General features: G+C 40.4%; 1 protein-coding gene across 12 annotated transcripts in view; it reads right to left on the reverse strand.

The window, feature by feature from the left end:
- Positions 1-22162, reverse strand: part of DMD (dystrophin) — a 1926267-nt gene that overhangs the window by 1473991 nt on the left and 430114 nt on the right. For all 12 annotated transcript variants that reach the window (XM_073357918.1, XM_073357881.1, XM_073357898.1 and 9 more), the window contains exons 5-6: positions 20917-21009; positions 8786-8958 (exon numbers count right to left, since the gene is read on the reverse strand). In XM_073357918.1, coding sequence (XP_073214019.1) covers positions 8786-8958; positions 20917-21009 — 266 coding nt within the window. The remainder of the gene's footprint in view (positions 1-8785; positions 8959-20916; positions 21010-22162) is intronic.

Consider the following 22162-nt stretch of genomic DNA (forward strand, 5'->3'; position numbering starts at 1 on the left):
GTGGTTGTGAGTGTGTCAGGGGATTGACTGTGTGCTCTGTATCAGCAGTATCGCCCAATGGAGATGCTCCAAGTCCAGGGCATAACACCAAGGGTCAGTTATGGTTTGGGGTAGCATCACTCACTCCAGGAGTCTAAAGGCCACTTTGCCTAGCAGGAATTGCCCCAGGTTGTGTTGATCACTGGTTTTGGGGGTAAGGGGGAGGAATCCCAGGTTCCAACCCAGGGCTCTTTGAAGCAGTGGACCTTTTACAGGGCCAGGGGCATGATACCCCTAAACACACTCCCTGGGTCACTTCCTACCCTTGTTCCAGTGCCTTTGGCACCATCTTGGGCTGGAATTGTGATCCTGCCTCTGTTTCCTGCTGATCTGTCCCTAAAGTCTCCTCCTCTGGCAATGGCAAGTAAGTCATCATGCGGTCGACAGGCTTCCAGTTGTTTGGCTATAAGGCTGCTGGTGGTTTCTCGGTGGAAGGCTGCTGCACCTGACTGCTCTCTTCTGTGCTCAGCTCAGACTAAGCTGAGTCACTCCCTTTTAAATGCTCCCTCCACTGGGAGCATGCCCAGCAGAGGCAATAGTCAAAATCTAATGGCCCTGTATTGTTTGTCCTGTGCCAGCAGCTCTCTGGAATTCTAGTTCAAGATAGAGGATAGAGATCAGCCTTCCAATTAAAATGAAGTTTGCAGTCTGATACAGACACACATGGAATTCATAATCTCACACGGAATTCATACATTGTGCAGATTTCCAAAATCATTCCATAAGGAAGTAAAGGTGTCCGCAGTGGGGATGATGGTGATGCGTCATCTATCCTTAGAAAGTATCAGATGGCAAAGATGATTGCAGCCTAGGGCCTCTTAGATCCAGAGCAGCTCTTTAACTCTTGCCTCACCAATGCGGGGTTGGTACACCGCATCAGAGAGAGAAAAAATGAACTATTTTAGCTGCCCCTTGAATACTTGGCGAGCGTCAATGCTACCCAATTACTAAAGAAGAATTGACTGGTATAGGGGGACTCTTCACGCAGGGATCTTGCCTTTCCTATTAGTCTGCCCCACCTTCTAGCATCTGAACTGGAATCTCTCATTTCTTAAATAGCCTTTAGCTAATCCTACAGATATTGATCAATCACATACATTTGCGTTCTAAGGATAGATGACGCATCACCATCAGCCCCACCGCGGACACCTTTATTTCCTTATGGAATGATTTTGGAAATCTGCACAATGTATGAATTGTGTGTGAGATTATGAATTCCATGTGTGTCTGTATCAGACTGCAAACTTCATTTTAATTGGAAGGCTGGTCTCTATCCTCTATCTTGAACTACAATTTCAGAGAGACCCTGGCACAGGACAAACAATACAGGGCCATTAGATTTTGACTATTGCCCATCCAGATGGCAAAGATGATTGCAGCCTAAGGCAACCAGTTTTTCAAGTCTCAACTCGGGAGCCGGGGGGGGGTGGGGGGCGACACGGCAGCCTGGAGGGGAAGGAAGTCACTTTGGCAACAAAGTCATCTGGTAGGGGTCTCATCACATATTGGGGCTGATAGGGGAGTCACCTGAAGGTTTTAAAAAAGGTTTTGCGGCCTTTGTTCTCCAGCTCAAGAGGAGGGAGAACACAGCACCTACAAGCCAGTGAGACAAGGGATGCCACCTACCTTCCTAAACAAAGATGAACTCCAAACAGAAGGGTGAGCTAGTGAGGGGCATTGCCTTTAGGATATTTGTTGTTGTCAAGGTTCCTCCCCCACTCTGAACTCTAGGGTACAGATGTGGGGACCCGCCTGAAAAACCTCCTAAGCTTATCTTTACCAGCTTAGGTCAAAACTTCCCCAAGGTACAAAATATTCCACTCTTTGTCCTTGGATTGGCCGCTATCACCAAACTAATACTGGTTACTGGGGAAGAGCTGTTTGGACGTGTCTTTCCCCCCAAAATACTTCCCAAAACCTTGCACCCCACTTCCTGGACAAGGTTTGGTAAAAAGCCTCACTGATTTGTCTAGGTGACTACAGACCCTTGGATCTGAGAACAATGAAAAAGCATTCAGTTTTCTTACAAGAAGACTTTTAATAAAAATAGAAGTAAATAGAAATAAAGAAATCCCCCCTGTAAAATCAGGATGGTAGATACCTTACAGGGTAATTAGATTCAAAAACAGAGAACCCCTCTAGGCAAAACCTTAAGTTACAAAAGAGATACACAGACAGAAATAGTTATTCTATTCAGCACAATTCTTTTCTCAGCCATTTAAAGAAATCATAATCTAACACATACCTAGCTAGATTACTTACTAAAAGTTCTAAGACTCCATTCTTGGTCTATCCCCGGCAGAAACCAGCATATAGACAGACACACAGACCCTTTGTTTCTCTCCCTCCTCCCAGCTTTTGAAAGTATCTTGTCTCCTCATTGGTCATTTTGGGCAGGTGCCAGCGAGGTTACCTTTAGCTTCTTAACCCTTTACAGGTGAGAGGAGCTTTCCCCTGGCCAGGAGGGATTTCAAAGGGGTTTACCCTTCCCTTTATATTTATGACAGTTGTGTTCTAAATTACCTGTATTCTCTACTGGTTTAATGTGATTGAATCAAAGAGCAATAGTGATAAAATATGTGCAAATCATCAGTCTGTTCTTTGCTTTACAACTACTAGATGACTCATTGAAGTGATAAACCATACCTTTCAATGGGAGTCTGGAAGCTTGTATTCTAAAACTATATGTGGGTCTGAAGAGTCAGCACTGAGCATAGGCAGCAGAACAGTAGGTTTCAGCTCTCAGGATGGGGTGGTAGACAGAGGATCTGGACCCTGAAATGTGCTTAAGACTCCAAAGACAGGGGCAATGGCTGGACTCCATTCAGGTTCCGGAGGCTAAACCACCTGAGAACCCAGCAGATGGTCGCCCCCACAGTAGTCTAGTGGGAGGCCAAGAGATAGTGTTTGAACCTGTGATATCTCAGTTCCCTCCTTGCTGGGCAGGACAGCAGTATCAATTACAAGCAGGTGTATGTTCAAATTTGATGTGGGGCAAATGCTGAATTTGATCTTTGGATAATTGACAGGTCTTTCCATTTAATTAGTGTATTTTTAAAGGGTTGTAAAGGGCTAGGTGTTCTTATTGTACAGTAGTAAAATCAACAAATAAATATGACTGGTACAGTCACTTTCTTCATTTGATACTATTGCCATATTATTTTATGGCAACTAGAGCTGTTGTACTCTGGTATTCAACTTCCAGAACACCCTTGCCACCTCCACGGTTTCCATACAATAAAACCATCAAAACCATGCTCACGGGTACTTGCATTAATAGCAGCACCTGTTTCTTTCCCAGAATAAAAAGGATTTGAAGAGTGAATAAAAAGTTGGAAAAGAAAAAATTACATAAAAATACTGATCCTGCAAAGACTTATACATGTGCTTAACTTTACACACTAAGTACTATTCCTGAACTTCAGTAGAGCTATTCACAGTGCATACAATTTAAAAAGCACATAAGTCCTTGCATGAACAACTTTGTACATTACGTTATGCCTATACATCCTGCAAGTTTACATTTGTTATTTCCTGACTTTTGAATATCTAATAGGACCTTCATGTTCTCCTAATGCAGTGGAACGGATTCATCTTTGTGTTATCCCTGTTTTATGCCAGTGTGACTCTACTAAAATTAAAGTAAACAGTTTTACATCACTGTAAAACTCAAGAAATGCAGTGGAGGATCAGGACCAGTATTTCTGTAATATCCATTTTTTCCTTGAAGAAAAAAGAAATTCCATAACATGGAATTATTTGTCTCCATAATGTGAAGATTGTGGTGCTGCTCTCTCACTCACACAACTAGTTGTATTTACTGGACACTAGTTACCTTCTGCAGACCTTAGTTGTGATGCTTTAACCCAGTGTGAGGGTCTAATCCTGTGTCAGTGAAATCAATGGGAGTCAATCAATCTGATGCCCCAGACTTCCCGTGTGATGTGTATCTAATAACTTCATCTCACTCTGCCTGAGTCCCTGATCTGTAAAATAGGAATAATGGAATTTCCCTACACCACATGGGTGTTTTGGACATGAATACATTAAAAAGATCGGGAGGTGCTCAGATACTTATATGGCCCAAATTACCTTGGTATCTGAGACAGTTTTGCGGGTGTCTTCAGTGGGACTAAAAAAATCAGACCCTCAATAAGGTGTGGGTTTTGATGTCTATCAAGCAGTTTCATTCCTATATTTGAGCCAGTAAGATTGCTCTGTTGCTTTCATTTCATATTTGATTTCAAAGGAACGGGTAAGAGCGACTGTAAGCGATAACCAGAAAGACAACATTTAGAGATAAAATGGCTAGAAAGAATAGTAGTTGTTATTGGCTAAGGCGGTGAATAGTACAGTTTGTCCAAAGCCAGTGTCAAAGGCAGGTATAGATGACGAGCCTGATGTTGGTGCACTTCCCCCTAGAAAGAAATTAGTAGCCACACTCTTCAGTTTTATAATAGAAATAGGAAGAAAATCTTCTAAAACAAGTTATTGGAATATCTCCCACCATCCTTTCCTCTCACTGCCAGACTTCCAGATTTTCCTCTGGTGCTTCTCTGCCATTTTCCCACATTTGCCTGTTTAAAGATTTGTAGTTTTATTTCAAAACAAAGGAACACACATCAGGTCTGCAGACTTATGGCAGTGATGACTGTGCCTACACTTCTGCTGCAGTTCAGTCAGATTAATGCTGGATTGTGTTGGTTGCTAGAGAGGGTGCTAACTTCTCATAGACAAGGCCTAAGGTTCACTGCCCTCTCCTTATTGCCTGCCTCAAGTGCCTAAACAAGTTAAGTCATACTGTGCTGATGCTGCTAGGTGTATAATTAAAAACCCTATCTGTCTAACAAAGCTCTCAGCTAACGCCTGCTGTTATTATGCAAGAGCACAGAGTTGGCTATTAATGGGTGACATGACAACTCACCCGTCCTGTCCCGATAGCGGGCAGAGCACCATTTCAACATTAAAATTTCTTCCAGCCCTTACCACTTTTAAAGCAACCTACAATTTAGCTTTAAAATAAAATGATCACACCAAGAATTTATTACAGAAGCAACACAGTCTAGGGGCCAAAGAACTCCATCCTGAGTTCTAGACCCTGGCTCCTCTCCAAATATAATTGGGGCAACTTAGTGTGTGTCTCATTTCCCCCCATCCCCCCTAGTGTTCAAGAGCAGGTGAGAGATCTAGTCCTCTAAAAAGCTTTTTTTAATTAAGTCGGGGGGGGAGGGGGGGAAATAGTTAACTGTCTTGCTGATAATGTCTTTTGTTTGTGCTAGTTCCAGATGTGGCTGGGCTTTATGAAGATAGGTAGAGTGAATTTTGGGGTGAAATAAACTCTATATAGAGCCCAACCACTTCATCATGCTCTTTCAGCACAGAGCTCCCCACACAACTAGGGCCAGAGTGCTGTATGACCACACAGCCTTTCTGCCCACTCACTCCAGCTGCTCCTCCAGCCCATAGACTGGAACAAAAGTCCATTCTCTTCTGCAGTGGGCATGTGGACCACTGGACGCGTATAATCATTTGCAGTTCAGTAAAGTTGAAATTCACGGGATAGGAAAATGTCACAATTATATTGCAAACTACAACATGTCAATGTAAAAAAAAATAGAACTGTAACTTCCTAAAAGTTTCATTACAAACTTGTTAATATCACTTTAATTTATAACTTCTTAGAGTCTAATTATAGGGAGTAAACATGGTGTGGTGGGAGGCTAGAGAAGCAAGTCCTTCTTCCAAAACTTCGTGTTTAATATTGGGTAAGCATTTATCTTGGTATACTCGTTTCCCTTTCACAATACAGGGGAGCTGCGAAACTTAAGTAAGCCTTCAATATAAGTTTCTTGGAGATCCTCAGATAGCTAGTGTTTTAGAAATAAAAAAAAACATTATTTCCCCTCACTCAAATAATCATGTAGCCTTCTTATAGTAACTTCCACTGAAAAGTATCCCGATACTGTACAAAAGCTAACCAATGATTTTAAGATACAATAATATGTCCATGTGAGAGAGAGCGTGTGCACAGAATACCCAGGGGGGCCAGTGTAAAGATTTTTTTGGTATGAATCTGTGCTGGCCACATTTATGGATGGCAAAGGCACAAATGAGTTCTAAAGATGATATCAAGAAAATAGCCAAACAATCTTTATATTACACTCTATCATGTCTATAAAATGTGCATGACAGAATGTACTATATGGAGCAGTGTAAAGGTTTCATTGCCTTAAGTACATTTTTTAAATGGCTCTATTTAGATTTTGAAGTTCATACTTCACTTTGATAAATGGAATGTTAGAAGGATGAGCCCCAAGTTTGCGACTGTTTTTGCTTGTCTGGAGGAAGCTGTTAAGTTAACTGAGTAGCAGATGATTAATTTACACTGCAGTGGCTGTCTGTCACCACTGAAAGTTCAACTTTTCCCAAAATTTACCAAGCATAGTGACTGCAGTATAGGGGGAAGAGCATGCAGGGAAAATGGGTAGGGAAGGGAGGGGAAAAACACTTACTATGAAGAATGTGGGGGACTGCCTGTAATAAATATTTCATAGCTGTTTTATATTGTGTTTGCCTGACTGTTGTGTGCAATAGGATTACAAGGGGTTGATTCCGGCAGAGTTGACAGTACACATGTAGGCAAGCAGACAGTAGCTTCTGATAGCCCCATTTCCCAATAGGTAAAGCATCATTCATTTTGCAGGAGTACTTGTGGCACCTTAGACTAACCAATTTATTTGAGCATAAGCTTTCATGAGCTACAGCTCACTTCATCGGATGCATTCAGTGGAAAATACAGTGGGGAGATTTATATACATAGAGAACATGAAACAATGGGTGTTATCATACACACTGTAAGGAGAGTGATCAGGTAAGGTGAGCTATTACCAGCAGGAGAGCTGTGGGGGGAGGAAACCTTTTGTAGTGATAATCAAGGTGGGCCATTTCCAGCAGCTGACAAGAACATCTGAGGAACAGTGGGGGGTTGAGGGTGGGGGGAAAATAGCTTTACTTTGTGTAATGACCCATCCACCCCCAGTCTCTATCCAGTTTGCAAATTAATTCCAATCAGCAGTCTCTCGTTGGAGTTGTTTTTGAAGTTTTTTTGTTGAAGTATTGCCACTTTTAGGTCTGTAATCGAGTGACCAGAGAGATTGAAGTGTTCTCCAACTGGTTTTTGAATGTTATAATTCTTGACGTTTGATTTGTGTCCATTTATTCTTTTACGTAGAGACTGTGCAGTTTGACCAACGTACATGGCAGAGGTGCATTGCTGGCACATGATGGCATACATCACATTGGTAGATGTGCAGGTGAACGAGCCTCTGATGGTGTGGCTGATGTGATTAGCCCCTGTGATGGTGTCTCCTGAATAGATATGTGGACACAGTTGGCAATGGGCTTTGTTGCAAGGATAGGTTCCTGGGTTAGTGGTTCTGTTGTGTGGTGTGTGGTTGCTGGTGAGTATTTGCTTCAGATTGGGGGGGCTGTCTGTAAGCAAGGACTGGCCTGTCTCCCAAGATCTGAGAGAGTGATGGGTCGTCCTTCAGGATAGGTTGTAAATCCTTGATGATGCGTTGGAGAGGTTTTAGTTGGGGGCTGAAGGTGATGGCTAGTGGTGTTTTGTTATTTTCTTTGTTGGGCCTGTCCTGTAGTAGGTGACTTCTGGGTACTCTTCTGGCTCTGTCAATTTGTTTCTTCACTTCAGCAGGTGGGTATTGTAGCTGTAAGAATGCTTGATCGAGATCTTGTAGGCGTTTGTCTGCGGGGTTGGAGCAAATGCAATTGTATTGTAGCGCTTGGCTGTAGACAATGGATCGTGTGGTGTGGTCTGGATGAAAGCTGGAGGCATGTAGGTAGGCATAGCGGTCAGTAGGTTTCCGGTATAGGGTGGTGTTTATGTGACCATAGCTTATTAGCACCCCAGTGTCCAGGAAGTGGATCTCTTGTGTGGACTGGTCCAGGCTGAGGTTGATGGTGGGATGGAAATTGTTGAAATCATGGTGGAATTCCTCAAGGGCTTCTTATTCATGGGTCCAGATGATGAAGATGTCATCAATATAGCACAAGTAGGGGCATTAGGGGATGAGAGCTGAGGAAGCATTGTTCTAAGCCAGCCATAAAAATGTTGGTAAACTGTTGGGCCATGCGGGTACCCATGGCAGTGCCACTGATTTGAAGGTATACATTGTCCCCAAATGTGAAATAGTTATGGGTGAGGACAAAGTCAAAGTTCAGCCACCAGGTTTGCCATGACATTATCGAGGATACTGTTCCTGACGGCTTGTAGTCCATCTTTGTGTGGAATGTTAGTGTAGAGGGCTTCTACATCCATAGTGGCCAGGATGGTATTTTCAGGAAGATCACCAATGGATTGTAGTTTCCTCAGGAAGTCAGTGGTATCTCGAAGATAGCTGGGAGTGCTGGTAGCGTAGAGCCTGTTCTCTGTGTATATAAATCTCCCCACTGTATTTTCCACTGAATGCATCTGATGAAGTGAACTGTAGCTCACAAAAGCTTATGCTCAAATAAATTGGTTAGTCTCTAAGTTGCCACAAGTACTCCTTTTCTTTTTGTGAATACAGACTAACATGGCTGCTACTCTGAGACCGGTCGTTCATTTTGAAGGTGAACCTCTGACGCAGCAACAATTTAATTCTACACAAAATAAGCCATTATTTTAAAACCAATGTTTTGCAATCAACTTTAATCTATTTGCTAAAATGATACACACTGGTTTTCCTACCTGTGACTGTGGATGAGTGCGTTGAAAGCCAATCCATCAGACCAGCTACTGGTGAAATTGGTAACATTGACCTGTGGGTAATTGCGAGTTGACTGGCGGACCCAGCTCAGTAAGATCTTTTCACTATTTGTCTGTTGCAACCCAGCCATGATGTTTTTCATTACATCTTTGACCTGTATTAGGAGACAGAATTTCATCAATGGCTGAATTTATTCAAAGCAAATGCTTTTCCTGACCCAAATAAGCACCAATTCTCTTATCCTTTACCTTGAAGTGATAACGAATGGGGTCTCATAAATAAATGAGATATAATTGACACCATTGTATAAAAGGAGCAGGGAAGTCTGACTTTGCTAAAGGGACCAGTTTTGACCTGTCTTCTTTGCTTGTGTATTGAATATATTCACTGCTACAAACAACTACAAGTCCAGTTACCTGATATAAAAGGTACATTTTGGAAGTATGTTTTGCCTGGGATCATCCGGGGAGAGAGTTTATTTGACATGAGATTTTTTTTTCCCTTCAACGTTTTCTTTCTTGATAGGATAAGTACAAAGGTAGGTAAGTCAATGAGGTGCATAAATGAGAGCTAAGTGTGTCCACTAGGTACAGAACAGTACCTTCTACTAGAATATAAAAGGTTATATATATACATACATACATACACACATACATACACACACACACACACGAGAGACGGAACACATCCATTTAAGCAGTTTTGTACAGGTTTTGTTTTCATGAGTGAGTGAGTTTAAGTACATTAATTATGAATTGCTAACCATGTTCCACTCTGATCAGAGGGACAGATATCCAGGCCTTCCACTGTAATGAAAATTTTGAGAGCTTCCCAAAAGGACAACACTCAGTCTGATACTTTTTCAAGCTGAGAACACTTATGCATTTCCTACCCACATTCATTACTAGTTACCTTAACAGTAAGTTCTATTAAGCAGAGCCCAACTTTGGGTTATGTGGTCTTTTAGAGGAGGTTTTTGTTTTTAAATCAATGTAGCCTCTATTCTACTATGTTTCCAATCAGTATTAAGTATCTACTAGGATAAAGGACTAAATATCCAAATTGGATATTTATAACTTGTCCAATTATCCACATATTGTTTCATTCTGTACTCTTCATCAAGAAATAGCCACTGAAGAGTAATTTTTAGATTTGAAGCATTTAGCATGCATTGTCACCTCCAACATGAATCTGCCTCAATTTCGGGGAGTGTAAAAAAAAAAAAAAAAAGAGACATCCAATAGTTAGCATTTCATAAACATGCTAAATAACTAAAGACACAAAAGTTCTACAGTAATTCTGTATAAACACATCAGGTGCTATTTTATTATTCTTCCCCTGACATACTTCGGTCTGGATTCAATCTATCTGCAAGATATCACATTTCCCTTAAACTTAATATTTCTTTTCCAAGTTAATTATCAGTTAGTCGAAATTTTTGAAAATATTTTAAAAAACAGAAAATTCTTTGTGCTACATCTCTGTAAAATGACTTGTACAACTGATATTATATATTGTTTATGGGAGTTTATGCCGATGCATGTGAACTTAGAAAAGATGCATTAGAGGAAAAAAGTGCAAACACTATTTAGTGATCGGAAACTTTTGTGATAAGGTTCTGATATTTTTTTTCCACCTGGAGAAAGGAGCCAGTGAATGTGAGGGACAGCAGGGACAAAAGGGTAACAGATAAGATAACCAAACATATCCAGATTTGTTACTCAAACAGGGAGGATTTGTTCTTACATGTTTTATGCAATGGGAATAGACAGAGCTTAGAGAAAACATGAATTTCTGAGTGAAGCTACTCATTTTTCCATGCCTCTGGGATACATACTGCCCGAGGGGTGCACATCACATGTGATGAGGATTTTTCCCCCTAATCAGACAGTTTACAGAAAAATGTAACTGGTTGAGTTAAACCAGTGAAAACTCATGACAACATCAATTTAAAACATCTTTTACTGCTTAGCTTGTCCTGTAATTTTATAGTAATAAACTAGACAAATATAAGCCAAGTTTAAAGTGATTTAAGAGTGTCCATACACAAAGTTGCACCAGTTTAACTAAATACATTTAAACATCACACCTTTAGTTAACTAAGTGCAATTTTGTATTGACAACAAAGAGAACATCAGATTCACCCTGCCATAAAAGATGAAATGTTGCAAAAGCAGCCACATGCAAAAGGGTAGATAGACTGAACGTTAAGTAATAGCCAAACTGCTGCTGAATAAAACAAGATTAACTCTGTAATAGGGACAAATGTGAGTTTAAGTTGTAACTTTGAAATTCTTCTTGTTGCTTGACAAGATGCTGACATGTATTTCAAGGTGTCCTTATACTGAGAACCGATTCACGATGAACATTGTGTTGTAGGATGTTGGTTTGGGCACCAAGGGGAGATGTGAACTTCGGTATCAGCGTACGTACACACCAAAAGCAAAATATCAGGCTCTCTTGCAGACTGTGACAAAACTCCCAGTGACTTCTATCTGATCAAGATTTTACACATGGAATCATTTTAACCCACCACATGTGGCAGCGTTCTTTTTGCTGATTAACATTACTTTGCCAGCGATTAAAAGGTACCACTTACGTTACCTTTGATTATTCTAAAATAAAGTTAATGGAATTAAGTATAGCTCATATGTATATAACAATCTTGAGAGGTCCATTTAAACTAATCTCTAAAATCCTTGGGCCAGATTCTCTGTGGCCTTGCAGCTTAGATAGTTGGTTATATTAGTAGATCAAATGAGAATGGCAACATTTTACACTCACGCACTCTGCACTGCTGTAAATGGTTACACAAGGTGCATGGAAACAAACAAAAAAAAATCAGCCTTGTGCAGTTTAATCTGATTTATACCTGTACCAGGATCTTGTGAGCTTTTAGCACATCGCTGTGACAGTCTACACCATTATGTTCACCACTTTTAAAAGACTGATAAATATTGTACAAAGTATGCCCTGTGAAGTATCATTTGAAAACTCATGATCTGCTGAATATTATTGCTCTGGTAAAATCAGTGTGGCAACATATGTAAAGATTCTACCGTATAACACTGCTGTAACATGTTCAAAAGTTAGAATGGCAGGCCCAAACCTGTTTTTCAGATACAAAGACAGATCAAAGTCAAGTGGGCTATCACTTAGTTAAGTGGCCATTCTCTGGCAGATGGGAGGTATGATGATGAAATGTAATTTGTTTTATGACATCCACAAGAGACAGTTTTTTTCACCATGACTAAGCAATGATGTTTCTAGCACAAGAAACTGAATTATAAAGAGAGGAGAAAAACACTTGACTGCCTTCATCTCACTCATGAGATCATCAACTCTTAAAGAACTGAACTGGGGCAGGGGATGAGTCCTGGCTGGGAGGCTTTTCAGTCAGTACAGACTGCTGTAAGTTTATGATGAGAAAAATCTTTTGCTTTTAAAGTCACTTAAATGCTTGTTAAGCATTTATCTTTTTGTTACTTTTATAACCAATCCTGACTTTTATGCCTTGTTACTTTTAGTCACTTGAAATCTTTCCTTTTTCTTTCTGTAGTTAATAAACTTAAGTATTGTTTTATCTTAAAAAGTGTGTTTGGACTGAAGTGTGTGGTAAACTCCATTTGGTATAACATGGCTGGGGCATTTCATTTTCCTTTGAAGAAATGGACTTCCCACAAGCTTGCATTGTCCAGTACAGTGCTGGGCAGTCCAAGATGCCCATTTTTCGGGGACAAGGCTGGGACAGATAATTTACTGGTGTTGCCCTGTATGTAGTTCATGAATGGCTGGCAGAGCATTCATGCAAAATCACTCCCAACTATTTTACAAGTCACAGGCAGTATCTGAACAGGCTAGGTCAGTGGTCCCCAACCTTTCTGTGGTAATAGCATATTCCTATTCCCAGAAGACTGTGGCGGATGCCAAACACCCCACCGCCAAAATGCCGCCAAGAAGCGGCAAAAAGCGTTGCCGCCAAAACGCCGCTGAGAAACGGCAACATTTCTCGGTGGCATTTCAGTGGCCTGTTCTCCGGCGGCTGCACTCGGCGGTGGCATTTCGGCAGCCGGGCAGGCACCGCATTGGGGACCCCTGGGCTAGGAGTTTACGTTCATACAGCAAAGCAGTGTAAAAGGTACCCCAGTTAGGAGAACTGAGGGGACACAGCTGTTCAACAGTCCAGACTGTACCCTGGGGAATGTCACATCCACAATGTGGGCAAGCACCACAACAGTGTGGATTTGTATATTTGAGAAATACTAGACAAGACATTGGTCTCCTTCAGGTCAGAAGATCTGCACCTCTATGAAAAGATTTGTGTTGTTTTACCCTTGAATCCACAAGCTAAAGAAACAGAAAAAAAATGCCCTTTCAACTGGGCACATGTGGATTCCAGCTTTAAAATGCATGTACAATACTATCCCTGGCAAAACGAGCAGGAGCTCTGAATTAATCCAGAAATATGGAAATTTAATATTTTTATTCACTAGTTTATATTAGCACATACATCTTGCATTTTATTTGATAATCATATTTTGTTTACATTCAGGATTCTACAATCCGATATCTTCCTTAGAATCACACCACCACTTATAGGGATTTTTCATCCCATTAACATATGGAGGATATATATACTCTATCTTCATTAGCCTAATGGAAAAGCGACCTGCATAATTTTTTAATATGTCACAGCAAGAGAAGATCTAGGTGGCCAAGAAAAAATGATAAAGTTTGTTTAAGCTATCCCAAAACAAAAATTAAGTCCTTGACATTTGAAATAACTCAGTCTTCAAATCATCCAATTCATTTGAAGCAAAGTGGTTAAGAGTCCCACCTCCCTGCCTCTCAATTGCTGTGATGAATCTTATATGACTAAATGCAAATATCAATATTATTTATATAGCACCATAGTTCTTCATGGCCATTTGTAGACATAAGGCTACAAGGAGGATTTTAAATTAGATGATTAACATAACGCAAAGGGACTACAAACCATGGAGAGAGGAAGTTGAGGGAAAACAGCAGAAAAGGGGAAATAAACCTGCTCTCAGAAAAGCATTATTTACAAGGATTCAGGAAAAGTATTTTGGTTCTATGTTATGCTATTTTGTGTGTGTTTGAATATAATCATAGATTATGGAGGACATCAGAGGTAAGAACAACAATAAAAACAAAATAAGAAGAAGTTTTTGGAAGGGATTTCATTTCCTGAGCAAGCTCAAAGAAAAGCTAGACAAAGGTCAACATAAAGCTCATGTAACAGAAGCGAATATACTAAATCTAATATAATGTGAATTTAGGGCTGCACATGTAACTAAAACCACGTTAGTGGCACTGATGAATCATCTCCCGCTGTCAGTAGCGGACCTCCATTCTCATCTTCCTAGATCTTTCTGTAGCATTTGACCCTGTCAGCCATAGGACACCTGAGAGAGGCAGCATGAATCAAGGGTAAGGCACTAAAATTGTTTAAATCCTTCTGGAAGCAGTGATGGGAAACTCCACCTGACATACTAGACCTCCCACTTGTGGAGTTCCAATAAGGATCAATTTTCTCTCCAGTCCTATTCAATATCTCAAAGCCGCTGAAGCTGGGCAAAGTTTTTCAGACAAACTAACCCCCCCCCCACACATCCATCCACCACCAACTAAAAATGAAGATTTGGGCTACCAAACTGAAAAATTGGTTGGTTGGTTACACAACTGTACGGTTCACATAGTGGCTGTATTGTCAGACAACATGAGCTCAAGTTCCAGCAATATGCAAACACACGAATCTACCTGTCCTTCATTACATATACTCATACCACCACCAAGATGGCCCACAGTAATTAAGGGCCATCACAAATCTCACCACTTTTTGCTCTAAGTGCAAGGTGCATTTCTTTGATTTCCCTTCTCTAACAAAGATTTGGCAAATTATAGATGTATATCTCTTTCTCTCTCTAAATATATACAGCCCCCCAGCCTGAAGCAAATACTCTCCAGCAACCACACACCACCCCGCACACACAAACAAACCCAGGAACATATCCTTGTAACAAAGCCAGATGCCAACTCTGTCCACATATTTATTCAAGGGACACCATCACAGGACCTAATCACATTAGCCACACCATCAGGGGCTCGTTCACCTGCACATCTACCAATGTGATATATGCCATCATGTGCCAGCAATGCCCCTCTGCCATGTACATTGGCCAAACTGGACAGTCTCTAAGTAAAAGAATAAATGGACACAAATTGGACATCAGGAACCGTAACATTCAAGAACTGGTAGGAGAACACTTCAACCTCTCTGGCCACTCAGTAAAAGATTTAAGGGTGGCAATTTTTCAACAGGAAAGCTTCAGAAACAGACTCCAATGAGAAACTGCTGAGCTTGAATTAATATGCAAACTAGCTACCATTAACTTGGGTTTGAATAGAGACTGGGAGTGGCTGGGTCATTACACATATTGAATCTATTTTCTGAAGTTAAGTATCCTCACACCTTCTTGTCAGCTGTCTAAATGGGCCATCTTGATTTTCACTACAAAAGTTTTTTTCTCCTGCTGATAACAGCTCATCTTAACTAATTAGCCTCTTACAGTTTGTATGGCAACTTCCACTTTCTCTGTGTATATCTATCTTACTATATGTTCCATTCTATGCATCCGATGAAGTAGGCTGTAACTCACAAAAGCTTATGCTCTAATAAATTTGTTAGTCTGTATCTGCAAAAAGAAGAACAGGAGTACTTGTAGCACCTTAGAGATTAACACAGCTGCTACTCTGAAACCTCTAAATAATATTTTATATATATTTTACACATATACATACATACACACACACACACTTCAAAACCAAATACTGCACATAATTCTCCCTCTGGGAAGAGGATGTGAGAATGAACACATGATAGAGGCAGTGGCTGTAGGGTAGCAGAGATGCAGTTAAACCCAGAACTGTGGTAATCATGATCCAGCAATGAGTTGCTTTTGTTCTTGCCTTTAAAAATGTGAGCAGCCCCAACAGACCTTCTCACATGTACCACAATTTGTAAGATCAGGGCCTATATTTGTAGGCTGAAGACCACCAAGCTAAGTAATTGCACATCAGAAGAATTTTTTTAAAACCTTTCATAAGTAATATTTTCATTTTTCCCTCAATCCAGTGCAGTCTGCCAACTACCTGGAACAGTGACTGTACTCTAATAATTTTCAAATGCTATCCTGAACATATTTCAGACTACAGGAAATATTTTTCTATAGCCATAATCTTCAATTTCTTGAAGAAACTCCTGGTGGCCTCAGGAGTAGGAGGACAGATGTCAGTTAAAAGAAAATACAAAATCCTTCAAAATAGGAGGCACTCTTTGCCCAGTAGTTCCTCGTGACTTAATTGAATAGTTAGGATTTCATATCAATTGTTGCAGTGCACATAACTCTGTACTGTTGCATACAGATCATTAATCCAATTGTTCAAGGAGATGCACACAGGCCCATGCCCAGTCCCAACAACTCTAAGAGACTTCGGGTTGCCTTCAGGAGTCTCTTTAAGAATCCTCTTTCTGAACACGATTTGTTTTCTCAGAAGAGTTATAATGATTTTTTGCTGTGGTTTAAGCTTTGTAAAGTAGGCTTGTTGGGGGTTTTGTTTTGTTTTTTTGCAGGGGCCAAGGAGGTCACTCTGAAACTGGAAGTTGGTTAAAGTTAGTTTAAAAAAATGCACAGAGTTTATAATATGAAGTCTTTTTTTTTTTGTTATTGACAGAGGCTTTCTCTACCAGAGAGAAATAGCTGAGACATTAAAAGGTGTTATTTTACTTTTTTTTTTTTTTTTTAATACTTAATGTGGGCCTGAGACTAGGAGTAGAGTTGTGACCACAATCACATGGAAAAGGGGGAAACCTGAGAAAGGACTGGAACTTCAAAGAAAGAGATACTGTAACAGATTCAGAACCACACACATTAAGAGCTTTAGTCAAAAGCAAACACTGCAGCAGTATAGTGTAAATGAGAGAAAATTCTAGTGAGACTCTGGAGAGTAGAATAAGACAAGAAAGGACAGAAATACTATGTACAATACTGAGGTACCTTTGAAAGTCTTTCTTCACTCTGGGCTGATTTACCTGGACTATGCTTTCACCTGAAGACTCTGACTAAGAACTTCCACAGCAGCCTACTCACACCCCGTGGTTCCAACTACCAGATTGATCTCTCTCAACTCTCCTCTAAGGTCCAGGTGTCTATTAAGCTATTTAATTGCCACCCACCCACTTAGATAATTAACTCAGGTGGATGTGGGTTGGTTCATTCTCCTCAGCAGAGCCTGCCACAACTAGGCTGGTCTCTACCTCCCCTAAAAGGCCAGCACCCATGATATACACATTTTTGTCAGTAGTTTACAGTACTTCAGCCAAGCATTTCACCTCTGAGGCTCTTTCCAGTTTCCACTCCCTAAATTGCAAATAAATTAAAAAGAAGTTATTGGGGAACACACCCACCATCCCAGTATAGACCGTTAGCAGACAATTTGGGGAATTCTAGCTCTCTAATTGAGATTTTCTTCAATAGCAAACTGCCACATTTCCAGATATTTAGTTATAAGAATAATCTGCAAGGGACACAACTTTGCCACAAAACTAAGGCCTGTTTAGTTGTTTATAACTTGCATGTACCCCAGCCTGCTTTGCTTTCTTAAGTGACTGAAAATCCCCCTTTAGTCCTGATAAAAATGTAACACAATAGCCATCTAGTTATAAATATATTAAAATAAAGGACGAGGAACAAATTTCTCAGTCATATAGGTCACCCTGAGACCTGAAAAAAAGCCCAATAAAAACCAGAGTGTTTCTCCACGGAGTTCTTAATCATCTGCTTTTCCTGTGCCAGTCCTACAAAGGACACAGGTTGCCCTGACAGTGCCAGGCTCACAGCAACTTTATGCAGGTGTGTTTGTTTAAAGGGAGAACAGCCCAAATTAAAAGCTAGCTTTACTCAAGGTTTTCTTATCCATCAGCGCTCTGTTGCTGCACATTAATGCCTTCCTGCCAGTCCTTCTTTAAATTGTCATAACATCTGTCCTTCTGCCCTTTGATAAGAGAAAATAAATGAGAACTAAATTCTGGCCAGTTTAGAAGAGAAAGAAGAGAGAACGCGAAAGAGCCAAACCTATTTGCTGAGAGGAAGTTGTGAAAATGGGAACTCTTAGCTCAGATCCTACAAACACACACACATACTTAGTGTTACACAAGAGTAGTCCTATTGAATTCAGTGGCATTATCACATATGTAAAGTTAAGTGCATGCACAAGTGTTTGCAGGATTGGAGACTGCTAGTACCTTAAAGCCCCACCCCAATCATACTCTTTCATTTATCTCTCATGTTTCTGTGCATTTTAAAGAGCTACTTTCAAATGAAGCAGCATAACAGTTGTTCAAACCATACATCATTGATGCAAGAAACCACAGCTTTTGCATAAGATTGGATAGCAATTTACAGATGCTAGTTCATCTTTAGTTCCTACCAGGAAACCAAAGCATAGACAATGAGTTTATCCTCACAATGAATGTATTCTATGACACTAGTGAAAGAGGATCCGATCCAGAGTGAAAAGGAAAATCAAACTAATCTTGTCAGAGTCAACAGAGAAAATGAAATAGCGGTTCCAAATCTGAGCAACTCACATATGCAACAACACATTAAGTATGTTATTGGACAAGTTTCCCCTGGTGTAACTCAACTGAAATCAATGGAATTGTACTAAGAATACATCTGAAACCTTTACATCAGTTTGCAAACTCCCTCTGATCTGAATAGTTCACATTATGTACGCTAAGAGAATCAGAGCAACATGGAGGGTACAGAGATTGTCTGCAGAGAAAGGAGAGTTATTGGTTGGAGAAACAAAGAAAATCCCAGGGACCCAGTTCTTCCTTGCAGAATATCCTGAGGGGAAAGAATGAGACTCCTGCAGAGCACAGCACAAAAACTGTGGACCAACAGCATACATCCTGAGTCCAGCTCCAGACATCCATTAACGCTGGTGGATATTGTTACTGTTTCTTATTTTATGATGGGGAGAGTATTTTATGATGGGCCCAGATGGGTAGCTACATTTGAATTTGCACTAACCAAGCAGGTACTGTAAGATCAGACATGTGGCTGAGTATCCATACATATTATGCCAGGCAATTAATACGTGTGTTTTCTGTACATACACACACACACCATGAGAGGAATGCTGGAAATGTGAGAGCCCAGGAAGAAAAAATAATAATAAATAACTAGCAGCAAAGACTTCCATAACTCAAAACAATCTGGAGGCAAAAGACAGTATATGAGGCTGCAAAAAAGCACACTCACATCTATCTGTAGTTTATATACATTAAAACATATATTGCTCAATTTTTTGCAAGAAGTTCTCACAGTTGCATATACTCCAGTGCTCACACTCCCATTTCGGATTCAGCACTTTACATCCTTCAGAGCAATGAGTAATCCCACCAGCTGAACTAAGTAAGAGAGTATGGAAGTGAAGGATAGGAGTGAATCAAAACAACACATTTTCAGGCCTCTCCTGCAAGAAACCACTGTCCCCTTTTCTGTGAATTTATGTGTCGGTGAGGATGGTAAATGATTGTCCTTTTTGAGTGTGTGTTTGAGTATTATCAGCATTGTTTTTCATGTTGCAATGGGCCAATCTTGCTTATCTTTTGGCAGAATGCTAAAATGCCCTGACTGGTTGTGTGTGTGTGTGTGTAAACGCCCCCCTGGCCGATACCCTGAGAGCGAAGGGCTACAAGGTGCAGATGGATGCCCGGATCGTCGAAGCCCTGGGCGCTTGGGACCCCTGCAACGAGCGTGTGCTGCGGACCTGTGGGATTGGTCGATGCTACGCATGGCTCATGCGGCGCCTCATGGTCTCGGACACCATCCGATGGTCCAGGGACATCTACATCAAACACATCACTGGCCACCAACAGTACCAGGAGGTGTCAGCCGGTACGACATCGTGCATCAACTATGGGAAAGGGACTGAGAGGCTTTTTCCATTGGACCATATGAACTGGAACCATAAACTCACTGAACATTAAATCCCACCAAATGCGGGTAAATCCATCCTCATCATCGTATCCACTCATTATACTCCACACCTGAACATAGCCATTATATGAACAACATACCCCCATATCTCAATGTCTGTACTTTGACCCATTAAACTTTTACCCCCAATCGGGGAGATTGCAGATTATGTATTCCTTACGCCACCCACTCATAAACCGAATTTCGCAACCCTTGATAATATGTACCTTATTCCCTGATAACCAGAAACTTCTATGCTTAAACTCTGTACCGTTTTCTTTTTACTTCAACATCACCTTAATACTTAGTAGGAATCCTTACCCCACTGTCAAAGGAGCACATACATACACCCTAAACTAGTGTCAAGCCCTTCCTGGAATATAGCTTTAATGGTATCTCAAAAATGGTTAACATCATCCTCAGCTTCCTAGCTAAGCATATTTGTCTCTGTGGTCTCCTTGCATGATCTGCTCCGTGCTCATTCCCTCTCTCTCTAGAGGGCAAGGCCTATTTCCCTTATGCCCCATGGGAGCAAATGGGTCACATATGCCTCAAGGAGTTATTAAAACTTCAGCAGCTTTTTGCAGGGTTCTAACAACATCTGTGACTGGGTGGGTCAATGGTATTAAAAAAACCCAGCAAATGTATGATGACTTTAGTATTTAACTGTAAAAGAAAAACAAAAAAGTCATTCTTCCTCAGTTATTAAAAAGGTGAACAACTCTTCCACATTAGTTTTGTCTACTGATTTTGCTTTGTAATAATTTTATTATGTATTCACTTCCAACAACTTACAGTAAAATTAGAAAAGCTGCTATTAATGCTCCATAACCTATTTTATAATCTGCTGATTCTTAATGTCCCAGATAATATGCAAACAAACTATCGTCAGTTTTGCTAATTTAAAAAAAATGAGAGCTTGGTAGATGTCCATATTTTGTTTGAAATGCCTATGTTGTTGTATAGGTTGTGGGTGGGTAACAATATGCAAGGATCTTGTAACAGACATTTCGGAGAGAACCTTCAACAGTATCCCTCACCTGCCAGTGGAGAATTATACTCCAGATCAATCCAAGGGTCAGTTTATGATTTCCATCCACTATGTCTGTGCTTCCAATATTCACCAAATCAACCTATTGGAGAAATGCAAAATAAGTACTGTATGAAAAAGTATTTGGATACTCATGCATTTTGTGAAAGAAACTATGACAAAAATGTAATTTATTTTGGATTTTGAGAAATATAGGCATTTGAAGTAGTTATCTGATTAATCTTGAACCAGTTTGTTTAAACCAAATTTTAAAATATTATAATAGGTTGGATCATTGTTTTGTTTTTCTGAGGGTGCATACATTTGCAAAAGTAAATATTCAACACTTATTTGATAAATGGAACAATTAAAGTGCTGGCAAAAAGCAAGTGGCAGAGTTAGCGATATGGAGATATAATTATCCAAGCTCTAAAGTTAAGTGAAAATATAAAGTTAAAATACAATAATTAAATACAAATCCACCCCTACATGTTAATGCAATATCAGGACTGCACAATTAAATATCACAAACAGACACTTCAAGGAAATACAAACAATAAGGTTCCCACAGCAACTTCAAAACTGTCAGTTTGCACATTTTGTTTGTTTTACAATTTACATTTGACCAAAAATAAAAACCCTCTAATAATATTACAATGTGTATTCGGCAAGAAAAAAAAAAGGGAAAAAAAGAAAAGAACATATGTACAGCCCAGCCCCTTTAACAGTTCTGTAGGAGATCCTATTTTCTCATTTGCTGAATTTGTGATTGCAATGTAATGTTCCATTAACTGTTTTGAGATGTACGAGACACCCTTATTGAAGTCACTGAGAGTTTTCCCAGCAGAGGATGCATTTTAGAGGCCAGGGAGGAGGTCAGGGCTTGTGGCCTGGAGCACACCCTACTGCATTTCCCAAGTATGGCTCACTGAATTTGCCACTCCAGCACATTACTCTGGGGCAATAGCCTCCCGCTGGGGGCTTTGTCCTTCAAGATGTTGAGTACTCTTTGTGAAGTGTTGAGCATCTTCAACTCTCATTTCTTACAATGGGAGACCAGGGTGCTCAGAATATCAAAAGAGGCAACACCTTGTGAAATCATGTTCTGAGTTTGAAACACCTTTCTCAAGTATCCTATTTAACAAGTCCAACTTCTGCATGGCCAAAACTGTATCTATAGTGAGACTATAGGGTCAACATCATGATCTGCACTCAGCATGTGGACTCATGGAGCCCTGTACCACACAGCTAACTCC

Source organism: Lepidochelys kempii, chromosome 1, assembly GCF_965140265.1.
Source record: "Lepidochelys kempii isolate rLepKem1 chromosome 1, rLepKem1.hap2, whole genome shotgun sequence".
Lineage (NCBI taxonomy): Eukaryota > Metazoa > Chordata > Testudines > Cheloniidae > Lepidochelys > Lepidochelys kempii.